Source organism: Neovison vison, chromosome 1 (assembly GCF_020171115.1).
Source record: "Neovison vison isolate M4711 chromosome 1, ASM_NN_V1, whole genome shotgun sequence".
Classification (NCBI taxonomy): domain Eukaryota; kingdom Metazoa; phylum Chordata; class Mammalia; order Carnivora; family Mustelidae; genus Neogale; species Neogale vison.
In genome coordinates this window covers 12,658,470-12,681,419 of record NC_058091.1, presented here as the reverse complement: position 1 = coordinate 12,681,419, position 22,950 = coordinate 12,658,470, and the positions used below count along the sequence as shown (strand labels likewise).

Genomic DNA, 22,950 nt, shown 5'->3' with positions numbered 1-22,950 from the left:
CCTCAGAAAATTCCCTGGATGTAACTGTCACTATACCATGCTTCCTCAACACCCCCACTTCTAAACCATAAAAATCCCAAAATGCTTGGGAGGGTTTATTTTGTTTTCTAACAATAGCGCCCGCAGAGGCAGCAGCCTGGGGGATCACTTGTAAATCGGAAAGCACCCTGAACCCTCGTTTTCATTAGCTTCACGCAGGATGCAAAGCAGAAATACTTCAATTACACGTGACTAAGAGTAAGAAAAATATACAACTATATTTAAAACACTTAAATTAACAAGATAGGACTTTTCTGTTCTAACAAAATATCATACATTCAGTTTAAACAAGAGTTAATATCTTGACACACTTTTCCAAAATACCTGATGCTAGTTGAAAATTAGTGACCATGAGACTTTCCAAGAGATTTCTATTTTGCAAAATATGTACAATTTTGAAGAACTGCCTGTTTGTTTGTTTTTCCTGGAAGACAGAATTTACACAGTCAAAATGCAAACTGCCGTATCTCTCATAAACCTAAATATTGTTGCTTCATTTTTCTGAAATGATCCTTTGGCTGTCAGCACATCTTGTAGCTTCTTTTCCCTTAAAGACAATAATATATAACAATAACGACACCCCTCACGAATAATCATAAACTTCTTTGTGTGTAGTAATCCCTACCTAAATGTGTTCATGTGTTTCTTTGTTAACTGACCTACATACTGAGATTGTTACGAAAAGGGAATAACCAAGTGCAACAGGCCTACACTTACTGAAACCACTTCTTTGAAACAGCAGGAAATGCATGCCACATGTTATTTCAAAGTCAAAGCCGCTACACTTACAAACAGGGTATGTAGCTTGAAAAATCAAAACAAAAATGTTTTCTCCACTGGCTTTTTCAGGTGAAGAAGATGGACCACAAACCAAGGCCTCCGTGTGACAGGGCCACCAACTTCAGACCCGCCCCCAACACCACCATGGCCCAGTTCCTCATCAGGACCAAAACATTCCGGGCACAGGCCCCAGTGTACAGTGTGTGTCTTCGTGTTCCCGCCCTAAGGAAGCAAGAAGAGCAGACTCGACTCATTTCTCTCCTTCGGCCTCCACACGGCAACACCTAAGATCCTCCGTGATCTGTCCCCATCCAATCACTTCCAAAGTCCGAGAAGGGCAGTATACAACTTCCAAAAGAAACAAACAATGAAATCGCGTAAGGTCACGACGTAATACTGTGGATGGAAACCGGAACAGGTTGTCAACGGAAAAAGCAAGGCACTTGGGAGCGGGGGCCAGGGACGAGTCCGAGGAGGGCAGAGCTCAGTGAGTCAAGAGTTTCAGGCGAGTAAACCAGCTGACCAATAGGGACGGCTCCGTGGAGGAGGCCTTGGCCGCCGAGGAGACCGGCTTCTTTCGGGTCCCTTCCTCCTGGAACGGGATCGTGGCGCTGCTGTGGAGATCCGAACCGAGGTAGCCCCTGCTCCCACGGACGTAGTCCGCGCCGCGGACCAGCTGCCTCTCCGCTGGGGGCCTGGAGAAGCGGTACGGGGGCGAGGGGCGCTCTTCGAGGATGGGGGGGATCCGCTCGTTACTGAAATACCGGCACAGGGCGTCCTCACCTGTTTGCACACAAAGCCCACGAGTCCGTTAAAATCCACAGCACCGTCCAGCTCAGCCAGGCGGGCAGCGTGCTGAGACCCGGTGCCCTCGGGGTGCGTCCCAGACCCTGCCCTCCCCCCACCCAACCAGGCGCACCCCGCGGGATGTTTAGAAAGTAGAAGTGGAAGGAGTCCATCAAAGTTGGCTTTTACAACCCGAGAGGCAGCACAAGGGCAGGGCAGAAACGGAGGAGGGCCCACACTTCTGTACCAGTGTAAGAATTTTCGTAACATTTCACTCGAAATTGAAGGGGGAAAAAAAAGAGAAAAGGTTGTCTCAGCCTGCACTCCTTAAGGCCCGATCTATTCTTGTTCAATGCCTGTGGGCACCCGGGACAGTGGTTCTTATCCCCAAGTCTCCCCTAACGAGCAATCTGGAAGGTGGGGGTGCCTTGGGCTGACACCCTCAGTAAAGGGCAGGCGCTGTCATTCACCTTTAACAGTCAGGGTTCAGCCATGCTTAAGACAGTTCCAAACAAGGAAGAATGGTCCCAGCCTAAATGCCAGTACACCGCTCTTGGGGGTGGGGGTGGGAATTGGGGGGGGGGGATGCGGGTGGGGGTAGGAGTGGGGTGGGGGATGCGGGATAGTTAGGAAACTGAAGAGAAACCTAAAATGCAGGGCAGTCTGGCCACGTGTAACATTCTTTTGACCCAGAAATTATGACGATTTACAGACAAGATGCTTAGTGCAGCATGGGTGCTCACAATGGGGGGAGGGAAGGGGGTGCACACACCCGGCAGAGGTGTCCAGCAGCAGCAGCCTGGGTGAGTACATGCTAGAGCCCTAACATGGATGTTAGGATGTCATGCAGTTGCTACAGAAAACATACATGTGTTCAGTAAGTCACCTTTCACGGTACTGTCAAAAATCTATTTCTTCCATTTTGCACATTTTTTCTAAGTGTATAACATCAGAAAACATTCAGAGTGATTATTTCTAGTTTGGGGAAGCAGAAGACAGTTGAGTTTTATTTTCTCCTGTCTTCTAGATGTTTCTCAGTGTGCCTGTTTCGCTTTTGTTAACCAAAGGGGTAGTTGCTTTGAAGAAGTGCCCATTGTCAAAGAGCCACATAATGCAGGAGTCCACGTCAAGAGTCCAAAAATCCAGAGAGACAGAAAGTAGATTAGTGGCTGCCAGGAGCTGAGGGAGGAGGGAATGAGGAGTGACTGCCTCAAGGGTTTCTTTCTGAAGTGATAAAATATGCTGGAACTAGACAGTGCTGATGGACACACGGCTCCATGAATGCATTAAAAACCTCTGAATTGTACACTTTAACAGGGTGAGCAGACTTATGGTATGTGAGTCCTCTCTCAAGAAAGCTGCTTTTTTTTTAAGTGCCCATCACGCGGACAGACACCTTTTCATTCTAAAACGATCCTACGACAGAACTATGGAAGGTGAGACAGGAGGTCAAGCATGTCTCGACTTTCAGACTTAACACTCCCCGTGCCCCACCCCCCGCCCCATCTCTCAATTCTAAAAGGAAGTAAAAGGCTAAATCAGGGATTAAAAGCCCAAGAGAACAGCAGTGAAGATGTTGACATTTCTAAATCTAAACAAAGGACAGCCCTGCCACCTGCTGACTGCTCCACAGACTTTCATATGCCAGTTAAGGGTATCCTGGACCTTACACCACAGACATCTTCTCCCTTTCCTGCTTTATTATGCTCCAGGTGATTCAGGTTCGTGAGGAAGAAACTTTACCAAGGCCCGGGGAGCTGTGAGGAGGTTGCTCACTGTGGAAGTTGAGCCTCCAGAACTTTTTTCTTCTTCCTTTTATTTATTTATTTTTTAAAGATTTTATTTATTTGTTGGAGGGAGAAAGAGCACAGGAGAGTCAGAGAGAGAAGCAGACTCCCCACTAAGCAGGAAGCCTGAGGTGGGGCTCGATCCCTGAAATCATGGCCTGAGCTGAAATCAGGAGTCAGAGGCTTAACCAACTGAGCCACCCAGGCGTCCCCACAACCTTTTTAGAGCACACGATGCTAATGAGAAGATTCACAGTCACTAACTAGGATAATATAATTTTGCCATTCCAGGAACAGGTAGGGCCTCAGAGACGTTTTATATGAAGGGACAGGACTCAGGCTGAGATCCTCTATCTGGTTATTATAGCACAACTAGGAACAGGGCGGAAGTGAGGGCCATGGCCCTTTTGATTCTGGTTTGGTGTATTTTGGGTTTGTTTCAACTTACCCTTCCTCCCATGACCTCGAGGTCTGGCGAAAGGGTCCACGATCCCCATCCAGCTCCCATCCGCGGGCATGGACAAAGGTCGGGGCTTGCCTTCAAAGGGAAGGGAAGGACACGACAAGATGACAGAGTTTGTGGACCGTAGAGCATCTTTCCTTTTATTTATAACTTAAGACTCCCCCATATCACACTCACTTAAACCTAAGTGATAACATTATTGTAAACTAAGAAAAGTACCGCAAAGCCTCCCATTTCTGTGGCAAGCAATGAGAACACGGGCCGGCTGAACCCAAGCCTGTGTTGTCTACAGAGCAAAGCCGTTCCACGCTAAAAACCAGGCCCTGCGAGTTAAAACCGTAACATGATCTCACTCCACTGGGCTTTGATGCCAGGCAGCGAGTAATGATTCAACAAGACTTCGCTTTGGAGAGATGAATAAAGGTCTCATACTTAGAATTTCATTGAGGTTTATGTTTTCCTCAGATTACCCTGCAAGTCTGCCAAATCCATCCAACAGTTCCAAATAAGGAAGGGGGGTAGGGGAGGGAGGAAAAACAAACGGCAGAACAAAACAAACAGGCAGAAATGTACCATGAGATGGAGTTTTCTCTCTCATTTTTGTGGGCAGAATATTGGTTTCCACCGAATACCCAGGCAACTGATCAGAATCTGCAATGGTAAATCTCCGTCTTCGGCTCTCCTGGTCCAGGAAGGAATTCGGCGACTCGGAACCCTTAGGACCAGGCAATGGCTGTTTACACTTACTGAAGCCTCCATAAAGAAAACTCCCGTCTTCATCCCTGGAAGATAGTGGGCAATAATTAAGTCGCTTACAAAGATCCTCTCCTACAGAAGAATTGCAGGACACACTTCCTCCAGCACACACACAGTAAGAAAATGTTAATCTTCCTTTCCACGGCAGGAAGCTGCATTCCTTTTTCGTTCTGTTACCCTCCAATACACAGAAATCCCATTACGTAAGAGTAAATAGCATAATCCTACTAAATAAAGGAAAATCACTTTTTTTTCCCCAGATATGTGTAAAGAGTATAAATACAGCTTTGAAAAGATAGCTCTGGTTTCCTATACTTCTAATCTGAATCTCCTATTTATTATAGAAATCACAAGTGAAGGTATGATTGAGCCATTTTTCTGATGCCCGAAGTAGTATCTTTGCCAAGATCTAGCAGAGAAGACATTGGATGTGTAATGGAGTTGTTGGGTTTGAAAACTGCGTCAAAAAATACAAAGGCGCCTTTATCATACCCAGTGGAGAGTGTCTGTTTTCTGAACTCCCTACAGAAACTGGAAAGTGTGGCTTACGGACTCCAACTTAATTCTTCGTGCGTGTCAGCTTTCCTAAAACTTAATTCTAGATGAATCCAAGATACCAGCTAGTTACATTTTTTTGAACCTAGAAAATTCTCTTAGGTGATCATTGCAAAAACTACGAGACAAATTACAACATCAACTAAGTCCAAAAATAATCTAAAGATCAGCTTTGCCTGCTTGGTATTCCCAGTGAACCTCCTGCCTGTGCACCCCCCTTTTCCTTCTACAAATCCATCTCCTTCTATACTTTTGACCCTGGCATATAACTGCCCCAGTCACAAAGCTCTCAAGACTCACGTCTCGTTCTCCGTAACCATGTGCATGTTTCATTCCTCTGAAGGTATCCTTCATTAATGGTGTGTAAGTGTACGTGTGTATGCACGTGTGCCTATGTATCATGTGTGCATGTGTGTCTCCCCTGAAGCTTAAAAGCTCCAGTTTGCTTTCCCCTTTACTATGCACGTACCCTTTTTCCTGCCACTGCTCTGTGACCCTTCACTGACACCCAGACAAGAACATTCAGAGTTCAGGGTTAGGGAGTGGCCTCCTGGTTTCTTATAAACCACCCACACACAGGTCATCAGTGAAACTGCTCTCCGTGTGCAAAGGCAACTACCTGTCACTTGAAACGCATTGAAGATCCTATGACCACAGGACTCTGGTCTGTGAAGACAGGGAAGGGTCCCATCTACCAACTCGGATGCCTCTCATCAGCTAAGGTTCTCTATGCGCTGTACTAAGTTCTGGGTGGCCCAAAGCCAGGGAAAGGAAAACGATGTTCATTTTTCCTTGTACCCAGGGAAGAAACAGGACAGATTCACACACTCAGCTTAAAACAAAAACAAAACAACAAAAAACTTCCAATATCAAGTAACATATCACTGTAAGATTCAGCCTAAACTTTTTCTTATGAAATATGATACCATAATTATGTATTTCTCCATTTATTCTTGAACAGCTGACTAAGACATTGGCAGTTCTCCGGGGGTGAGAACCGCATCTGTTTTGTGTAAGATGCTGATGCAGGCCTCGCACTCACTACACTTCTGTTGAATAAATGAGTTAAATTCTCCGTAAATAGGTAAACTGATACAAATAAACCTGTATTTCACACCTAAATAATCCCCCACGGAACAGCTAATATGGCTACTAGCCTCGTTATACCACGAGCCAATTAAGAATGTCTTCTAGTAGAACTTCTAAGAGACACACAAACACACGCAACCACAAGTACCACACCTCCATCCACATTTCTTAAGTCCTAAGAAGAACACAAGTTTACCCCAACCTACAGCTTAACTTTAACTTGCCGTACAAAAACATGTATTATCTTCCTCCCCAGAGATGATCTGACCTTATACATAATGAAACTTCAGCTTCAGGGACCCCCCCCCCAACAGCCCTTCCCGGTGTTCCAGGAGGAGCTAAAACAATGCATTCCCAAGAATGCTGCTTTCTCTACGTAGAGAGCCTCCTTCTCCCTCAAACTATATAGTTTCAAGACCCATGAAACCTGGATCCATCCCTACATTTCTCCCTAAACGATCACACATCCCCCTCCCCGTTTTACTGAGAAATAACCAGCACAGAATGTTGGGTTCATGTTAGGTGTACGACATAATGACTTGATTCATGCACCTATTGTGAAATGATCACTACAAAAAGTTAACACCCATCACCTCACACAGTCACAACTGCTTTGATTCTTGTGATGCGAACTTTTAAAATCTCTCTCAGCAACTTGGGAGATATAAAGTACAATACTGTTAACTATAATCACCGTGCTGTCCGTGACATGCCCCAACTTCCTTATCTTGTAACTGGAAGTCTGGACCTTGTGACCCGCCCCCTTCACCCATTCCTCCCACCCTGACTCCCAGGACCACACACTATAGAACAACTGCCATTTCAAGACTTAGCCTGGTCACCCTGGAGCGCATCAGCTTCTGCCCTTGAAATCCTCACGGCCTTCACACGGCCACTCCAATCTCCACGCACAGGAGACGGGCATGCACACCGCCAACGGACGCTGACGTACCGGGGAGAGTAGGGCACGGCCGGCGGAGGAGGGATATAAAGATCCAGGATGGCTGGCTTCTCCTTCTTCAGCGAGGTATCCATAGTGCTCTCAGGGGACTGGGTTGTCGTGGGTGGAGGTGAGGCCTGAAATGGAGGCCAGTGCAAAGGGTGGAGGTGAGATTATTCTTGGGTAACTCTCCTTCCCCAAAGCCAACACGGAGGGCCAACATCATTCGTGGGTTTACAACTATTAGCAACACTCAATGCGTAGTCTTTGAGACGCTCAGAATCAACTGGGCATTTTGAAAGACTAGATGTGTAGGAAGTAGAGGCTTGGGGGTAGAGGGAAGAGGGTGCCTGGGTGGCTCAGTTAGTTGGGCAACTGACTCTTGGTTTTGGCTCAGGTCACAAAGGCACGGGTCGTGGGATCGAGCCCCTCATCCGGCTCTGTGCTCAGCATGGAGTCTGCTTGAAGGATTCTCTCCCTCTGCCCCTCCTCCCCACTCACCCATCTGCATGCCTGTGCTCTCTCTCTCTCGCAAATAAGTAAATAAATCTTAAAAAAAAAAAAAAAGTAGAGGCTTGGAAGCCAGATTAGAGCTCTATCTCTGAGCAAATCGCTTAAATACCCTTGTCTGTTTCCTCCTCAAAAAACAGCCATCCTGACAGCAGCTCCTGCACTGGGCTGTGGCCCACCCTGGTCGAGTGAGTTCATACAAATCAGTAGCGATGCTACCATGCACAGGAGCCTCGGTCCGGGAGCTATCTTGGCTACAGCTCTCACGAGCTGTGTATCTCTGGGCAAACCGCTCAGCTTCTCTGTGCCTCATCTATAAGACGGGAATAAACGAGACAAGAATAGCACCCACAGAAGGTGAATTAAGTGACACGATACACGTCATAGGCTTAGCACACTGCGTGTCACACGGTAAGTGCACAACCTTATGCGCTTTTTGTCACACATCCATACGAGTTAATTTTAGAATTTTAAAATCCTTACAGCTTAATTTTAATTATGCTATTAGGCTCAAAAGGACCTATTTTTTAAAATCTTATGTGAGACCTTCAAGCCTTATTTCTTCTCTAGACTAACAATGATGACCCACTTTTTGGCGGGTAAAGGAAGGCTCACAGAATCCCAGAGTCGAGGCATAAAGACCTCTGGTGATGGCCAGTGGGTGGCGACGGCCACAAGAGAAGCGTGCCTGGCCCCTGGTACCTCAAAACCTATCCAGCCGGGATGGTGACCCAAGACCCCACAGTACCCCCCCCAAGTGAGACCATGAGCTATATTTAAGGACTGAAAGGACTGGAATGTACTCACAGTGACAGGCCTGTTTTAGGGGGAGGACCCCCAGACTCAAGAGAAATGGGGGCTTAGTCTTTAGTCTCCTGTGACATGATCCCTACAATCTGGATGATGGCCACCAACACAGTCGACTCTACTCAATATAGAACTGATTAACAGCACCTGAAAAAATGCTGAAAACAGCATCGAGGGCCCCCACGAGTGTTAGCAGAAGTACAGTACAGCACTGGCACAGAGTGGGCGCTCTCCAAGGACTCCAGCATTGATGGTGCCGGCTATAAGAAGAACTCTCATTTACCAGGATGATGGCCTAAAACCAACGACGACACCTTCTCAGGGACAGGCAACATTAATGATGGTGACAAGAATGAAAGAAACGCGCTCCCATGAGAGGTGGGTGCCCAGGCGTGAAGCCTGGAGAATGACACACAGCAATGTCAGGGAGTGTCAGCGTTCCAGAATTTATATTCTGCGACTATCCTGGACCCGTCATGAGGACACTTGGTAGCTAAGCTGTGAAAACGGCCTCTCAGTTGTGATGCTGGTTCTACCCCCTGGGTCAGAAGCAAAACTAGGTATCTCTTCCCTCACCAACAACTGGTCCCCAAAACTGCACAGTCAGTGGGACTTGGCAGGAAGGTGGACAAAGCCTGAAAGGAGGGAATCATGCCCTTCTGAAGTCAATTTCCAGACATCAAGGGACTAACTCTAGCCTGTACCTAAAAACAGCTTCCACTTACACTTGAACACAGGCACTTGAACTGGCCCCCTCCACTTCCGACTCAGTGATTCTCAGAAGACCCACCATCTCTGCCTTCCCGACTCTAATTTCTGTCACTAGTATCACGAGCCAGGTACAATGTCACACTGCACGCCTGCCTTGCTTGCCTTCCTCATCCCTTAGTCCAAAGCCTTTTAAGATTTTTATTTATTTATTTATTTTTTGAGAGAGAGGGAGAGAAAGAGAATGCACAGACATGTGAGAGAGAGAACACAAGCAGGGGGAGAAGCAGAAGGAGAGAGAGAGACGCCAGCTCCCAACCGAGCAGGGAGCCCAATGTGGGGGCTCGATCCCGAGACCCTCGGATCATGACCTGGGCCGAAGGCAGATGCTTAACCAACTGAGCCACTCAGTTGGCCCAGCTTTCTCTCACAGTAAATACCAATAATTAGGGGTAAGGTTTAGAAAGATTAAATACCTTATCAGAGATCCCGTAGTTAGTAAGTGGCAGAGCTGAGATTAGAACTGGAGAAGGTGAACTCTAAGCCCCCTGTCTAACCACTAGGCTGTGCTGCTTTGTGAGTCTTTTTCATGCTTCTTCCAAATGACCTCTTGGCATGAGTCTTTCACTGGCATTGCCCCATCACAGTTGGGGTGTGATTGATATTGTTCTTATTTAAGAGATGATTACTTATAAGAATTGACTTATAAATCATTTATTTATCAGTTATTATTTAAGAAGTGATTTTAATTATGTGTCCCTCCTTACTCCATATCCTACTTATTTTATTTTTTTTTAAGATTTTATTTATTTATTTGACAGAGAGAGATCACAAGTAGGCAGAGAGGCAGGCAGAGAGAGACAGAGAGAGAGAGAGAGAGAGGAGGAAGCAGGCTCCCCACCAAGCAGAGAGCCCAATGCGGGACTTGATACCAGGACCCTGACACCATGACCCGAGCCAAAGGCAGAGGCCCAACCCACTGGGCCACTCAGGTGCCCCTGTTATTTATTCTAAACCCTGCATCGAGGTACACATGTAGGTGTATTTCCAATGTTGTATGTATCACAGAGGGTGCCAACTGAGAGCCTGAGACAACTACCGTTCCTCCCATTGAAGATGAACCGTAAAATGGCAGATGGTTCCACATAAATTACCATCTCAGTCTTTAAAGAGGGCATTAAGGGCGCCTGGGTAGCTCAGTGGGTTAAGCCGCTGCCTTTGGCTCAGGTCATGATCTCAGGGTTCTGGGATCAAGTGCCACATCAGGCTCTCTGCTCAGCAGGGAGCCTGCTTCCCTCTCTCTCTCTCTCTCTCGCTGCCTCTCTGCCTACTTGTGATCTCTGTCAAATAAATAAATAAAATATTTTTTAAAAATAAAATAAAATAAAAAGGGCATTAAGATGTCATTGCTTTTTATTTATGATTTAAGAAATAAACACTAAGGACCAATGATATCCGAAGGGGGTCTGGTCCTTGAGCATACTCCACCCAGCTGTGGGGAAAGGGAGTGCACTGTTCGTACGGAATTACACAACAGTATCCCAACGATGCTGTAAGTCGGTCTGCTGCTGCTGCTCACTCGAGTCTGCCAGCTCTGAACTCAACAATGCAGTGGCCCCACTCCCCGCTGGATGGCTGAGTCCCATCGTGCCTAGCCCTGCCTTGGCAGGACTCCAGCCCAGGTGGTCTCTCCAGGGTCCGTGCTCAAACCGTGTACCGTCAAATATGTTTGAAAGGAGAGGGGGAAAAGGACCAGAACAAACTTTCTGCAGTGATGATGACAGCCACCAGCCACCCGAGGCTACCAGACCTCTGAAGTGTGGCTAATGAGGCCAAGGAAATGGACTTTTCATTTTATTTAATCATTTAAACAGTCACATGTGGCGAGTGCAAAATCTAGAACCTGTGTTCTCACTGAAGTAGGACTAGGGAATGATTCCGCATACACAAACTCCTGAAACCAATCACCATCAAATGGTAACTGTTCTTTCTGGAGACAAATCTGATCCTCAACACGGTTCATGCGCAGAGAGCAGAAAACGGTTTACAGGGGCGCCTGCGTGGCTCAGTGGGTTAAGCCTCTGCCTTCGGCTCAGGTCATGATCCCAGGATCGGGGGATCGAGCCCCGCATCAGGCTCTCTGCTCAGCGGGGAGCCTGCTTCCCTTCCTCTCTCTCTGCCTGCCTCTCTGCCTACTTGTGATCTCTGTCTGTCCAATAAATAAATAAAATCTTTAAAAAAAAAAAAAAGAAAGAAAGAAAGAAAAAGGTTTACAACCAATAACGGATACCTGCACGAGGGGCGGTCTCCACCGGAGGTTTTTCAGGGGAGCGGGGGTAAAGTTGAAAGAACCCGTGGGGCGCTTCTTAAGCAGTAATACGACTCCTGTAGGATTCTCTCTCAATTTTCTCACCAGATTTTTTAGCTGCCATCCCACCTTCAAAGAAAGAAAATGAGGAGAAGGGACTCACTTGTGAGTTATGAAAAATGGAATCTATGAATTTATTTCAAGGAAATCGGTTGTGAGCAAGTAAGCAGACACGAGTGTGTCCATCTGAGCACTACTCAGAACTATGGAAAATTGGACAAAAGTCACACATTTCAAAAGTTCAAGCAAAATGGTTTTGGATTTAGTTAAAAGCGCTAGAGGGGAATATGATAAGTCTTAAGTCTCCATGAACAAACTCACCACGGTCTGCTGATTAACCTGAATGACTTCATCACCAGCGTGAATCTTCTGAGATCTGTCTGCAGGAGACTATTAGGAACAAACACAGAGACCTGTCTTATTTTTTTAAATCTTCTATTTGTTTCTGCTTCTATTTCTTCCTCCTCCTTTCTTCTGCAGACAATGAGGAGTGGAAATACAATTTTCTCCAGAACTATGACATGGAGCATTTATGAGACAATCCCAAGACAGTATGGTCTGTAGAGCCTGCCATGGGGGTGGGCACTCATGTTCCCCACCTGATGAATGGCTGGCTGGTCCAGACCATCTGTCCGTTCCAACAGCCGGGTCCACCCACCCCACCAGGAAGAGTGGGACATTCTCCCAAGTCCACCTGACCCACCAGGAAGAGTGGGACATGCTGCCAGGTCCACCTAACCTATCAGGAAAAGTGGGACATCCTGCGACACAGTGAACTAATAAAAAAGGCTTTCTTTGGTTCATCTACCGTATATCCCTATCAAAGTTAGTCCTGTAAAAGCTGACCAACTGCTTAACGCGTAAAAATCATTGTTATGGTGATGTTCACATCTCCTTTTAAGCAATTATCAAAATGAACTCTTGTCTACTCAACCTTGTTTTATGCATCATCACAATGCTATCATAGCACAGAAAGACGGTGACATTGGAAAATGTACTTCTTTAAAGAAGATGAATTTAATTTAATGTACTTCTTTAGCGAAAACAAACTTAAATTTTTGTCATTTTCTGGCTGAATCCAAAAATGAATGTGTTTTCAGTATCAGAAGTCCAGATTTTGATTCTGCCCAATACTTTGCTATAAATCTGCACATATATATATAAATATATACATAGGTTTCTCTCCACTTATGTGTACATATAAGTATCTACATATAATCTATTTCTCAAATATTTGTCCACAATATTCTGTTCAATTAATGAAACTAGCACTCTCTGTGTTTAAGGGGTCTCCTATGAGCAAAAGTGAAGAAAATGATAAAACCTTGATTTCAAATTACAATCTAATGTTCTCAAGGCCAGAGTATTTTATTTGGTAACTTATGTAATCGACTGAATCTTCAGACATATTTATAATTATTTTTCTAAAAAATAAGCAGCACCTCTGAACACAGTCAAGAGGATGGGAACCAAACACAAGACATCCTTGGCTGAATCTTCTTGCTCAACTATTGGGACGGACTCAACGAGAAATGAGCAAATAGCATTAAACTGTACAAACTATCCCTTCAATGTATCTAGAGCCAACGCAAGGCACAGGGAACTGAGAGTTATTTTTCCTGCCACCATAACAACCAGCAGTGTCTTCCCTGAGAGACCTGTACCGTGGGTACCTCAGGGAGATAGTCTACCTCAATCTCTTTCTCTTGAGGCACTGAAAGAAAAAAACAGAATGTGTCTAGGCTCCCTTTTGCCCCTGCATGGCAGATGCTTAACCCATAGTTAGAGACCAATTTCCATAAGTCCATTCAGAATCAGTCCAGCCTAGATAATCTTCCCGGCTTGGGGTTCACTTAAGGTAAAGCTTCACTTTAAAAGATGGTCCTGAGGCTAGGATGTTCTTGTTTATGGATGTGCAATCTTAAAAACCAATCCTAAATGTCCTGAATTGACTTTCCTTCCTAGTGATCCTCATGCATTCATTTCTCAAATGTCCTACCAGGTGATGAAGAGAGGTGTTTGGCAGAACACTACTAAAGAGAGAGCTTGATACCAAAATTCTCCCTGGGGCAGTGACTCTTGCCTGTTCTCACCATGAGCCAGACTACTGAAAAATGATGCTTGTTCTGGTTTTCTGCAAAAGGGTGATGACCTGGAGAAGAATGCATCCATTCTTCAGAGGCTAATCGAATTCCCACATCATCTCAGAGGGAACAGAAGTATGGATGAGATCCTGTCAAGGTGTTGGACAACTTCAAAAAAGAAGTCATTGAGAATCACTAGCTACTGTTAGGCTGACCTTGGAGTGATCCTGACTTCTCGGGTAACCTCCCCCCAAAATGGACTGGAGGCCCAAGATAACCTACTGGCATTGCTGCAGCCTGGAGTCCAAGATAAACACGGGGAATGCAATGGGTGATTTCCATCCACTACCAACCACCACACTAAGCTTCCTTTAAAACACTGTAATACCGGGAGCGCCTGGGTGGCTTGGTAAGTTGAGCATCGGACTCTTGATTTGGGCTTAGGTCATGATCTGGGGCCCTGCATGCGCTTCTGAGCTCAGTGGGGAGTCTGCTTGAGATGCGATGTCTCTCTTTCCCTCTCCCACTGCCCCTCCCCCTGCTTGCACTCTCTCATTCATACATACGTATATACATACATACATAACTTAACCAGCATTCTGATTTGAAAGTCACAACAACCGTTAAGTGCTAGCTGGAAGGCTGTCCCAGAGCTGGCAGCTGGCATTTTCTACTGCCATTTAAGTGTAAAACATGCAGCATTTAGGGTCAAATACCCAGATTAAGCCCTGGAGAAGTAGGCTCTTACCTACGGTCCCCACCCCCATCTGTAAGATTTAGCAAGTGTCTCACACATTCCAGGTACTCCGTGAACACAAGCTCAATGACTGAAAAGAATGAGTGACATTCTCAAATGGATTGCCAGAAGGAATAAGACAAGTTTTCCCTTTTTGATCTTTCACAAGATGGAAACCACCTGTGTCTCTAGGATGACTTCTGTATAATCCTGCATGGGATCAACTACATCCACGTCAACCCTGAACCTCTCATCCAGTCTTACTGAGTCTTGTAGGAATTCCAGGAGACGTACCCTTGCATTTGACATTTCACTGCATTCAAAAGCAGCTTGTTTCGTCTCTCATTCAACTCTCATCCTTAAAGCCAAAGGATGGGGGGCTGGTTTGAAGAGGAGAAATCTGTATGCCTTCTGGCAGTAACAGGATAGTGAACTACACATCTATCCAAGATGAAAACTGCTTTAAGGAGACCAGCGAGAGTCTGCAGCCACACAGGTCTGGTGGTTAATTAAATAAGGGAATCACTAAATCGCTGAATGCAAACTTCCACTCTTTAAAAACCGAAATGACCTTCACCGTCCCCCTGAATCCTTCCAACTCCCAAACAATGTACCGAGTGGCACACAAGTATGTTCTCATTTTGGTTGACCTGAAATATACCAAGTCTCTGACAAGAATGAGGGATGAACCAAGTAATGAATTACGCATCTCGTCTTCTGCACCATCCCTGACCTAAAAGCAGAACTTCCCGGGCTGTTACTGCCTATCAGGTGATATGCCAAAAAAAATTCCTATCGCTTCTCAGTGTGTTCTCACAGCAGCGCGACAAAGAAGGCTTAGACGCCACCATCTTCCCCTCACTCCTCTGCCAGAACCACACACCATATTTAAAATTCACCGACTGCCTTCAGCAACGTCACTTCTTTCTTGCTACGAATTATCAAGCTTGGGTCACAAACCCTCCTCAAAGATCATGCCGTTTTATTTTATCAAAAGACGCTGCAGCTCGAGTTCAAAATTCAACACGTTATTTCTAACAGATCAGAGGAGTTACCAAATTTCTTCTATTTTTAGAAATTATTTCCTCTTGTCTTAGTTGATTAAATAGCAGATTAGTTCCACAGACACATGCTTCTTTCATACAGATCCAGGAAGCTATTCTAACGTTTCTACCCTCATATCAATGTCATCAAAAACTAGCCATATTGTAGGTTACAAAAAGAAAGCATTCAATTAGCTCTACTTTTTACAAATTCAAAATGTTAGAGGGGCTCAAGAAAACCTTTCATGGCGCAGCATTTCCAAAAGGAAGTGAACAGTGTACAAAGACTCTCACAGGAAAAGCAGCCCAGCTTTTTCTATTCAAAAGATTGGGGGTGGGGGGGTGGGGGGTACTAAATTTCAGTATCATGCCAAATATTACAAAACACAACTCTGTAAAAAGTATCTATACTGTGTAAAAGTCCCAAAATAGCTTCTCTGGTGATCCATCTAAATTCCATTAAACAACAACAAAAAACTGTATTTTACACATACGGCTACTAATTTCAGTTCTTGTAAGAGTGGTTTTCAACCACAAAGAGATCATTGTTTTTAGACTTATGGGTTAACACTTCCAGGGTGCAAAGGAATAATTAACAAGGGTGGGGGGTAAAAACTGGGCAAGGTATGGGAACAAGAGCAATAAAAGACAATTTAAATAATAAATTCCCCAACAGCTGGGGATAAGCAGTATGCTAGCAACAGAAATAAACAAAAGAGCACCCACGCTCTCACCGCAGATAATAAAATAGGATGAACACGTTGGAACGAAAAGTATAGGGACCACGCGTCCCATTTGTTTAAACACACGATAGCTTTTACATTTAACGGATGTGCGCACTTACGTTCTCGGTGGTTCCAGTAATCACGTGCAATCCATCATAGGTTGATTTGATGTACATGCCCTAGAGGGAGTCACAAACATATTAACTCATTACTCCAACATTCAGAAACATAGCCGCCAGGGAGACTTCATCTTATAAAACATTAAAGGCAATCGCCTCGGGACAACACTCATTTCTAAGCTGCCTGAAACACTGGGAAACCAGAGCCAAGGAGCAGTGAAGGGAGCTCACAAAGGGAAACACTCATGAAAGAAATCAGGAGCCGGATCTCTCTGGTATTATAATTTGTGTACTGGGCACAGAGAATTTTCCCATAACTCTGGGGACTCGGAAGGCACCTTCTCAGACCCGCGGAATGAATGAGGCATTTCAAACAAGGACTGTTCTCTCCTGACCATCTCTTGGGTGACACGATATATTCAGATAAATGGGGGATCAGCAGTCATCATGGGTGACTTGCTTAAGCCACCAGCAACCCAGACTAGGATACATGAGCCAAGATTATTAACCAACACGACATAGGGAGTAAATCAGAAACAGGCACCGCTCCGTTTTAAGGGAAGGGCAAAGCCGAATGCACTCCCACTGACGGGCCTGGTGAGCAAACTCACAGGCAAATGCCGTACCATGGAGGAAACATTTCCACTGTTTGATGTACCACACATTAAAAAATTTTTATTAAATGTTTATAAGATTGGGGGAAAGAACAAAAAAGTCGACTGGGCAAAGAGTAGTATCGAATTTGCAATAACATATCAAATCTGCAATAACGTAGATCTTCCTCAGGAATCATTTTGACCCTGAATGTGTCCTGCTCAGCAACCTACACCACTCTGTAGTAAGAATCTCATCAAATGCTAAAACCTTCAAGGTCTCCCCATTCCTCTCCTTTCCTGCTTCTTTCACTCACAGAGGAATCCCCTTCTCCTGACCTATGCAACTCCTCCTTCCAAAGCATTTGCTTATAGAACTTTCCATCTGAAAACAGCAAGTCTACTTCTGCCCATTTGGGGTATTTCTCTGCTTCAAGCCAGAACTATAAACTCACCTCGTCTTCCCTGATTAATCTACTATCATCCATCAGGTGAACCCAAAAAGTCTCAACATGCATACTGCTTCGTACTAAGACTGAACTTGTCGATACTCAGTTGATTTTTGTTTTCCTGAGAGCGGAGTCTGCCTTGGCGTCTCCCCACAGCTACCTACACACTAGGCCTTCCTCCCCGCCGCCTTCCTCCTCCCCGCTGCCTTCCCCCTCATCAGTGCCAGCATCACAACCTGCACAGCCAACAATGACTACACGGGAACCATGTGTCCGGCAGCTGGCACCCAGCACTCCTCACCTAATTTAATACTTTCAACAACTCTGTGAGGCAGTAATTATTAGTGTTCACTTCTGTCAGATGAGGAAACCGAGCTCTCTCAAACTCACAGCCCTGAAAAGCTTATCAGGGAGCCCTGTAGCCTCCCCACTGGAAGATGTAGGTACCGAGGCACAGATCCAGGGACGGAATCTGCCCGTGTGTACGCTCAGGGCCTGTTCATATAGGGCTTGTACAGGGCTTATGAAACATTTCTGAACTTGTTTTTAAGAAATCATTTTGTTCCACCGGCTCTTCTCACATTCATCCTAAGTGCTAATACAGATTTTCAGAGCAGATGTTGTTTTGTACCCAGAAACCATCTTTCCTTTGTGTAAATGTTTTATATCTCCCTGCATGGCCAAATCCTAAAAATAAAATTGTTAAGACAATTCCTTCAAGATATGAGAATATAGTTTAAAAACTGTATTTATTTTTATACACCGAAGACATAAAACATACCAACAGTTCGAGGTGGCAAATTCCTAACTGCGTAATGGAAGACAATCGAATTTAATTCTATTCAGAATCATAGTAAAAGCAATAAGGAGTCAGGGGGAAAAAAAAAAAAAACTTTAATAAATGATAGCATGTTATTATGTGAAAAGGAAGCAAGTATTTCCGGCACCTGGGTGGCTTGGTGGGTTAAGTCCCTGCCTTCAGTTCACGTCATGATTCCGGGGTCTTGGGATCGAGTCCCCAGTCAGGCTCCTGCTCTGCAGGGGGTCCGCTTCTCCCTCTGCCCCTCCCCTCACTCGTTCTCTCAATCTCTCTCTCTCTCTCCCAAATAAATCAATCTTCAAAATAATTAAAAGAAGAAAAGAAAAGAAAAAGAGGAAAGAGAAAAGAAGAGACAAGAAGAAAGGAAAAAGAAAGCAAGTATTGCTAGAATTCTTACCAGGCCTTCCCCAGGTTTAACGTTGGGCAAGTGAACCTCCTCCAGACATGCACACTGGCTCATAACCGGATCCGTAGTAGATCGTATTGTTTTGTCACAGATGCCATTTAAAACCTTGACCTCAAGTTGGGAGAGGCAAATAGGAAAGGTTCAATCATTAACCAAGTTTATCTCAATCTGAATTTTAAAGAAATGCACTTCCCCTACAATCCTGAGCTCCTATCAGCAATTATTTTAATAATGCTACTCCATGAAGCCAAGGCATGTAAACTTTGCATTTGCAATCTGTAGAAATGGGGCCACTACTTGGGGTTTGTTTAAAGCGTACAGCCCTCCCAAGAATTACGGCCACTAAAAAGCAGAGACTGCACAGAAACCCCCATTTGGCGGTGGAGGAGAATCACCTCTTCCAGCCATCTGCATGATGTCTTAGTGATCACTCACGTTCTGTGCCTATCAAATACCCACAAGGCGAGAAGAATTTTTTTTTTTTTGTCTGCAGCTGTTTTTTTTTAAATAGATTTTCTTTTTAAAGCAATTTTATTAGGTTTACAGAAAAACTGAGCACAAAGTACAGCATTTCCCTGTACTGCCTTCCCCACCCCAACACAATTTCCAGTAATAGCTATAACACGGCTAATACGAACAAGACATCAAAACATTCTGCGTTAGTATGGTACATCTGTTACAAACGATGACCCAAAACTGGTAGCTTTTTATCAAAAGAGAGTCCACAGTTTCCATTAGGGTGCACTCTTTGGGGTGTATAGTTCCACGGGTTTTAACAAACACATAATGTCATGTATCTACCACTATATACCATACAGACTAATTTCACTACTAAAAACCACCCTGCTCACCTCCCTCACCCTCCCGACAATGAACCCTTGGCAATCACTGACCGGCGTACTGTCTCTGGGGTTTGGCCTCTTCCAGAACGTCAAATAATAAGAATCCTATGATACGCAGCCTTTTGAGCTTGGCTACTTTCCCTTGGTGATGTGCATTTAAGGTTCTGCCATATCTCTTCACGGCTTTATAGATCATTTCTTTTTATGAGTAACTGGAATATCCTGAGTATTCTAAATGACATTCTACTGTCTACATGTGCCAGTTTATATAGTCACCTACTGGAGGACATCTCGGCTGCTTCCAAGTTTTGGCAATTGTGAATAAACCTGCTATAATATTCTGTGTAGGTTTTCTGTAATTAGATAAATACCCAGGGGTCTAACTGCTAGATAAGGGGGTAAGAGTAGGCTTGGTTTTGCAAGAAAACTCCTGTACCATTCTGCATTCCCACCAGCAATCAACTACTTCTATAATCCTTGCCAACATTTGGTGTTGTCATGTTTGGGGTTTTAGTCATTCTAACAGGCATGTACTGGTGTCTCACTACTGTTTTAATTTGCAATTCCCTAATGAAACTGGATGCTGAACACTGTTCCCTATATTCATTTGTCAAATGCCTATCTTCTTTGGAGGCATCTGTTCAGATCCTCTGCCCACTTTTTAACTGGGTTTATTTTCTTATTATTGCGCTTCAACAGTTCTTTGCATATTTTGGATACAAGTTCTTTATCTGGTATGTGTTTTAAGAATACCTGTTCCCTGTCTTTGCATCCTCTTAACACTGCATTTCATGGAGCAAAGTGTTCCATCTCAAGGAGATCCACCTTGCCAGTTTTTCTTTCATGGATTCTATCTTTGGTGTTTTAGCTAAACATTCATCAGCAAACATAAGATTAACCTAGATTTTCTCCTGTTATAATCTAGGCAATAAATAGATTCGTGCTTGGCTCAGTAGGTTAAAGCCTCTGCCTTCAGCTCAGGTCATGATCCCAGGTCCTAGGATCAAGCCCTGCATCGGGCTCTCTGCTAAGCAGGGAGCCTGTTTCCCCCTCTCTGTTTGCCTCTCTGCCTACTTATGATCTCTGTCTGTCAAATAAATAAATTTTTTAAAAATCTAAAAAAAAAAATAGATTTGTGCTTTATATTTAGGATGTATGATCTTTTTAGTGATGGCTCACATTCTCCGACTCCAAACATTGACAAGGTAAAATTTTTGAGCCATTAAGATCCTTGGTAAGTGGTCTCCAGGTAAAAATAACCATGGTTACATGTGGTGGTTTCCTCCAGTCAGATTCATCTAACCTTTCAAAATTAAGCCACCAAAGAAATCAGGAAATTCCAAAGAGGATTTTTTTTTTTTTTTCCAAGGGGGAGAATCCAAGAAGTGACACTTCTTACATTCCCCCAATTTGTTTAGCCTCCCTATTTATGGAAAATATATTTATAGCTGTTTCATTGCTAAATTCCTCAACATCAGTGGGAGGAAGGCCTTATCAAAAGAGCACAGGCCAGCTTATGTCAAAGGGAGGAAGCAATGATGACTAAGTCACAAAATTTCTTTAAACAATCACAGCACATCCCCCCCCCCCATCATAAGGTTTTTGCCAAGGATTTTTTTTTTTAATCAAAATTGTTCCTAAAGTGCAATCTGCGGATCAGTGTACCTTGATTGCCAGCCTAGCTAGTAATTTAAGTGTAACTGTACCTACTGAAATGTTAAGAGGAGACAGAGACCTCCATCTACCCAAGCACAGGAATTTTCACAGTAGTCATTTTCTTGTTATTAAATAACTTTCATTCTTCCCTTTTGACCTTAAGTCCCCAAAACCCAGTATTTCAAAGTATATCCTGAAGGAATTAGCCACAGAATTCTTGTTCAAACTGATGTGAGTTCCACTGGTTTGGGGAAAGGAATTTTACAGTAATTTTTAAAAGGTATACTTACTACAGTTAAAACTTTATCCTCCATTTCTGCTACAAGGCAATCCTAATGAAGGAAAGAAGAATAAAACTGTAAGAGCTACAAACTTCCAAAAACTGTTGGCTTAGCTCTATAGGTACTTCCTGGAGCCCAAGATGTGGCTGGCACGCCTCTGACCCTGCAACCCAAGTAGTCCTGCACTGAATTCAGAGGGCACAGAGCGGGGCATCCAACCCCTCCCAACGCTCTGCCCTCTCCTGACCAAAGGAGCTTATCATCCAAGGAATGTGTTTGACCAATTATTTAATCAGAAAACCTATGAAAAATAACTGAACTGAAACCCACCGACCATCTAGACTGGGCAGAGAGCAGTAAGCCAGAAGTCAAGTCCAAGAAACCTGAACAATGGCTCCTGAACGTGACCCCACGCTCAGCCAGCCCTTGGCCAACAAGCCAGGAATCTTTTAGCTCTGGGCCTGCCTATAAGAATAGCTTTCAAATAAGGGCTTGAGTAAACGTAGCCACAGAAGTTTATTTTAAGCACCACCGAGATTAAATCAGATATCTCAGTCCTTAATAAATGAAAAAGGTTCAACAAAACATTCATTAACACACTGCCAAAAAAGTGGTCTTGAGGTATGCTATTGATGACATTAAATAAAGGGCTGGAATGCAAAGCATTATTTACACAGCTTGAGAACAAAAGACTCAAAACTGTACGAACCCGGTTGGCTGATTATAGGAGTCACCATTGTCCTGTCTAAAAGTGGTCAGAGTGAAGCCACTGACGTCAAACTCTCACAGTTAACCTTCTAGAACTGGTCTACAGCAGAGGTTTCCCACCCATGGGGCACAGTACACAGGAAGAAAGGGGACTAGATTCTTTATAGTTCTTTTGCACCATTAAGTCTAGTCTAATCCCAAACTAGGACATCCTAATTCTTTCATGGACATGAAAGATATTAATCAACTCTGTTGAAATTGTCAAAGATTTTTACTTCAATCGGAAGTCATTTGAGGTCATTTCTCTACTATCATGGGGGGGAGCTGGGTTAGAAATGTATGATACTCTACCCTACACAATTCTGTAATCAGATTTTTGGGGTCTTCCTAAAAAAATTCTCTACTAGGGCGCCTGGGTGGCTCAGTGGGTTGGGCCTCTGTCTTCGGCTCAGGTCATGATCTCAGGGTCCTGGGATCGAGTCCCACACTGTGCTCTCTGCTCAGCAGGGAGCCTGCTTCCCCCTCTCTCTCTCTGCCTGCCTCTCTGCCTACTTGTGATCTCTCTCTGTCAAATAAACAAAATCCTAAAAAAAAAAATTCTCTACTAGACTAAAAAATGTGGTAAACAATACTACTCCATTTCTCCCAAAATTTACAGATTCTCAGGAAAAGAGCAGCCAAGTAAGGACACACTTTAAAAAAGAAGTTTAGAAATGTATTTTTACATGCATAAATCTGATATAAACTCCAACTACAGAAGCAATTTCTGTAAGACAGAATAATCATAGCTCAAAAATGTGCTGTTCCTCCTCCCTCTTGTGCACAGAACTAAGCCATCAACTACCACCACAGTTCAACCCCTATTAAAACCACTGGAAAGAAAGAATTATTAAATAAATA

General features: G+C 44.3%; 1 protein-coding gene across 2 annotated transcripts in view; it reads right to left on the bottom strand.

Annotated features, from left to right (window-relative positions):
• Window positions 1-232: 232 nt before the first annotated feature.
• Window positions 233-22,950, bottom strand: part of CNKSR3 (CNKSR family member 3) — an 88,720-nt gene continuing 66,002 nt past the window's right edge. For both annotated transcript variants that reach the window (XM_044243533.1, XM_044243540.1), the window contains 9 exons: window positions 21,352-21,393; window positions 18,555-18,674; window positions 16,296-16,355; window positions 11,910-11,978; window positions 11,511-11,657; window positions 7,208-7,332; window positions 4,429-4,637; window positions 3,841-3,930; window positions 233-1,602 (listed from right to left, as the gene is read on the bottom strand). In XM_044243533.1, the coding sequence (XP_044099468.1) occupies window positions 1,304-1,602; window positions 3,841-3,930; window positions 4,429-4,637; window positions 7,208-7,332; window positions 11,511-11,657; window positions 11,910-11,978; window positions 16,296-16,355; window positions 18,555-18,674; window positions 21,352-21,393 (1,161 nt within the window). In that variant the 3' untranslated portion in view covers window positions 233-1,303. The remainder of the gene's footprint in view (window positions 1,603-3,840; window positions 3,931-4,428; window positions 4,638-7,207; window positions 7,333-11,510; window positions 11,658-11,909; window positions 11,979-16,295; window positions 16,356-18,554; window positions 18,675-21,351; window positions 21,394-22,950) is intronic.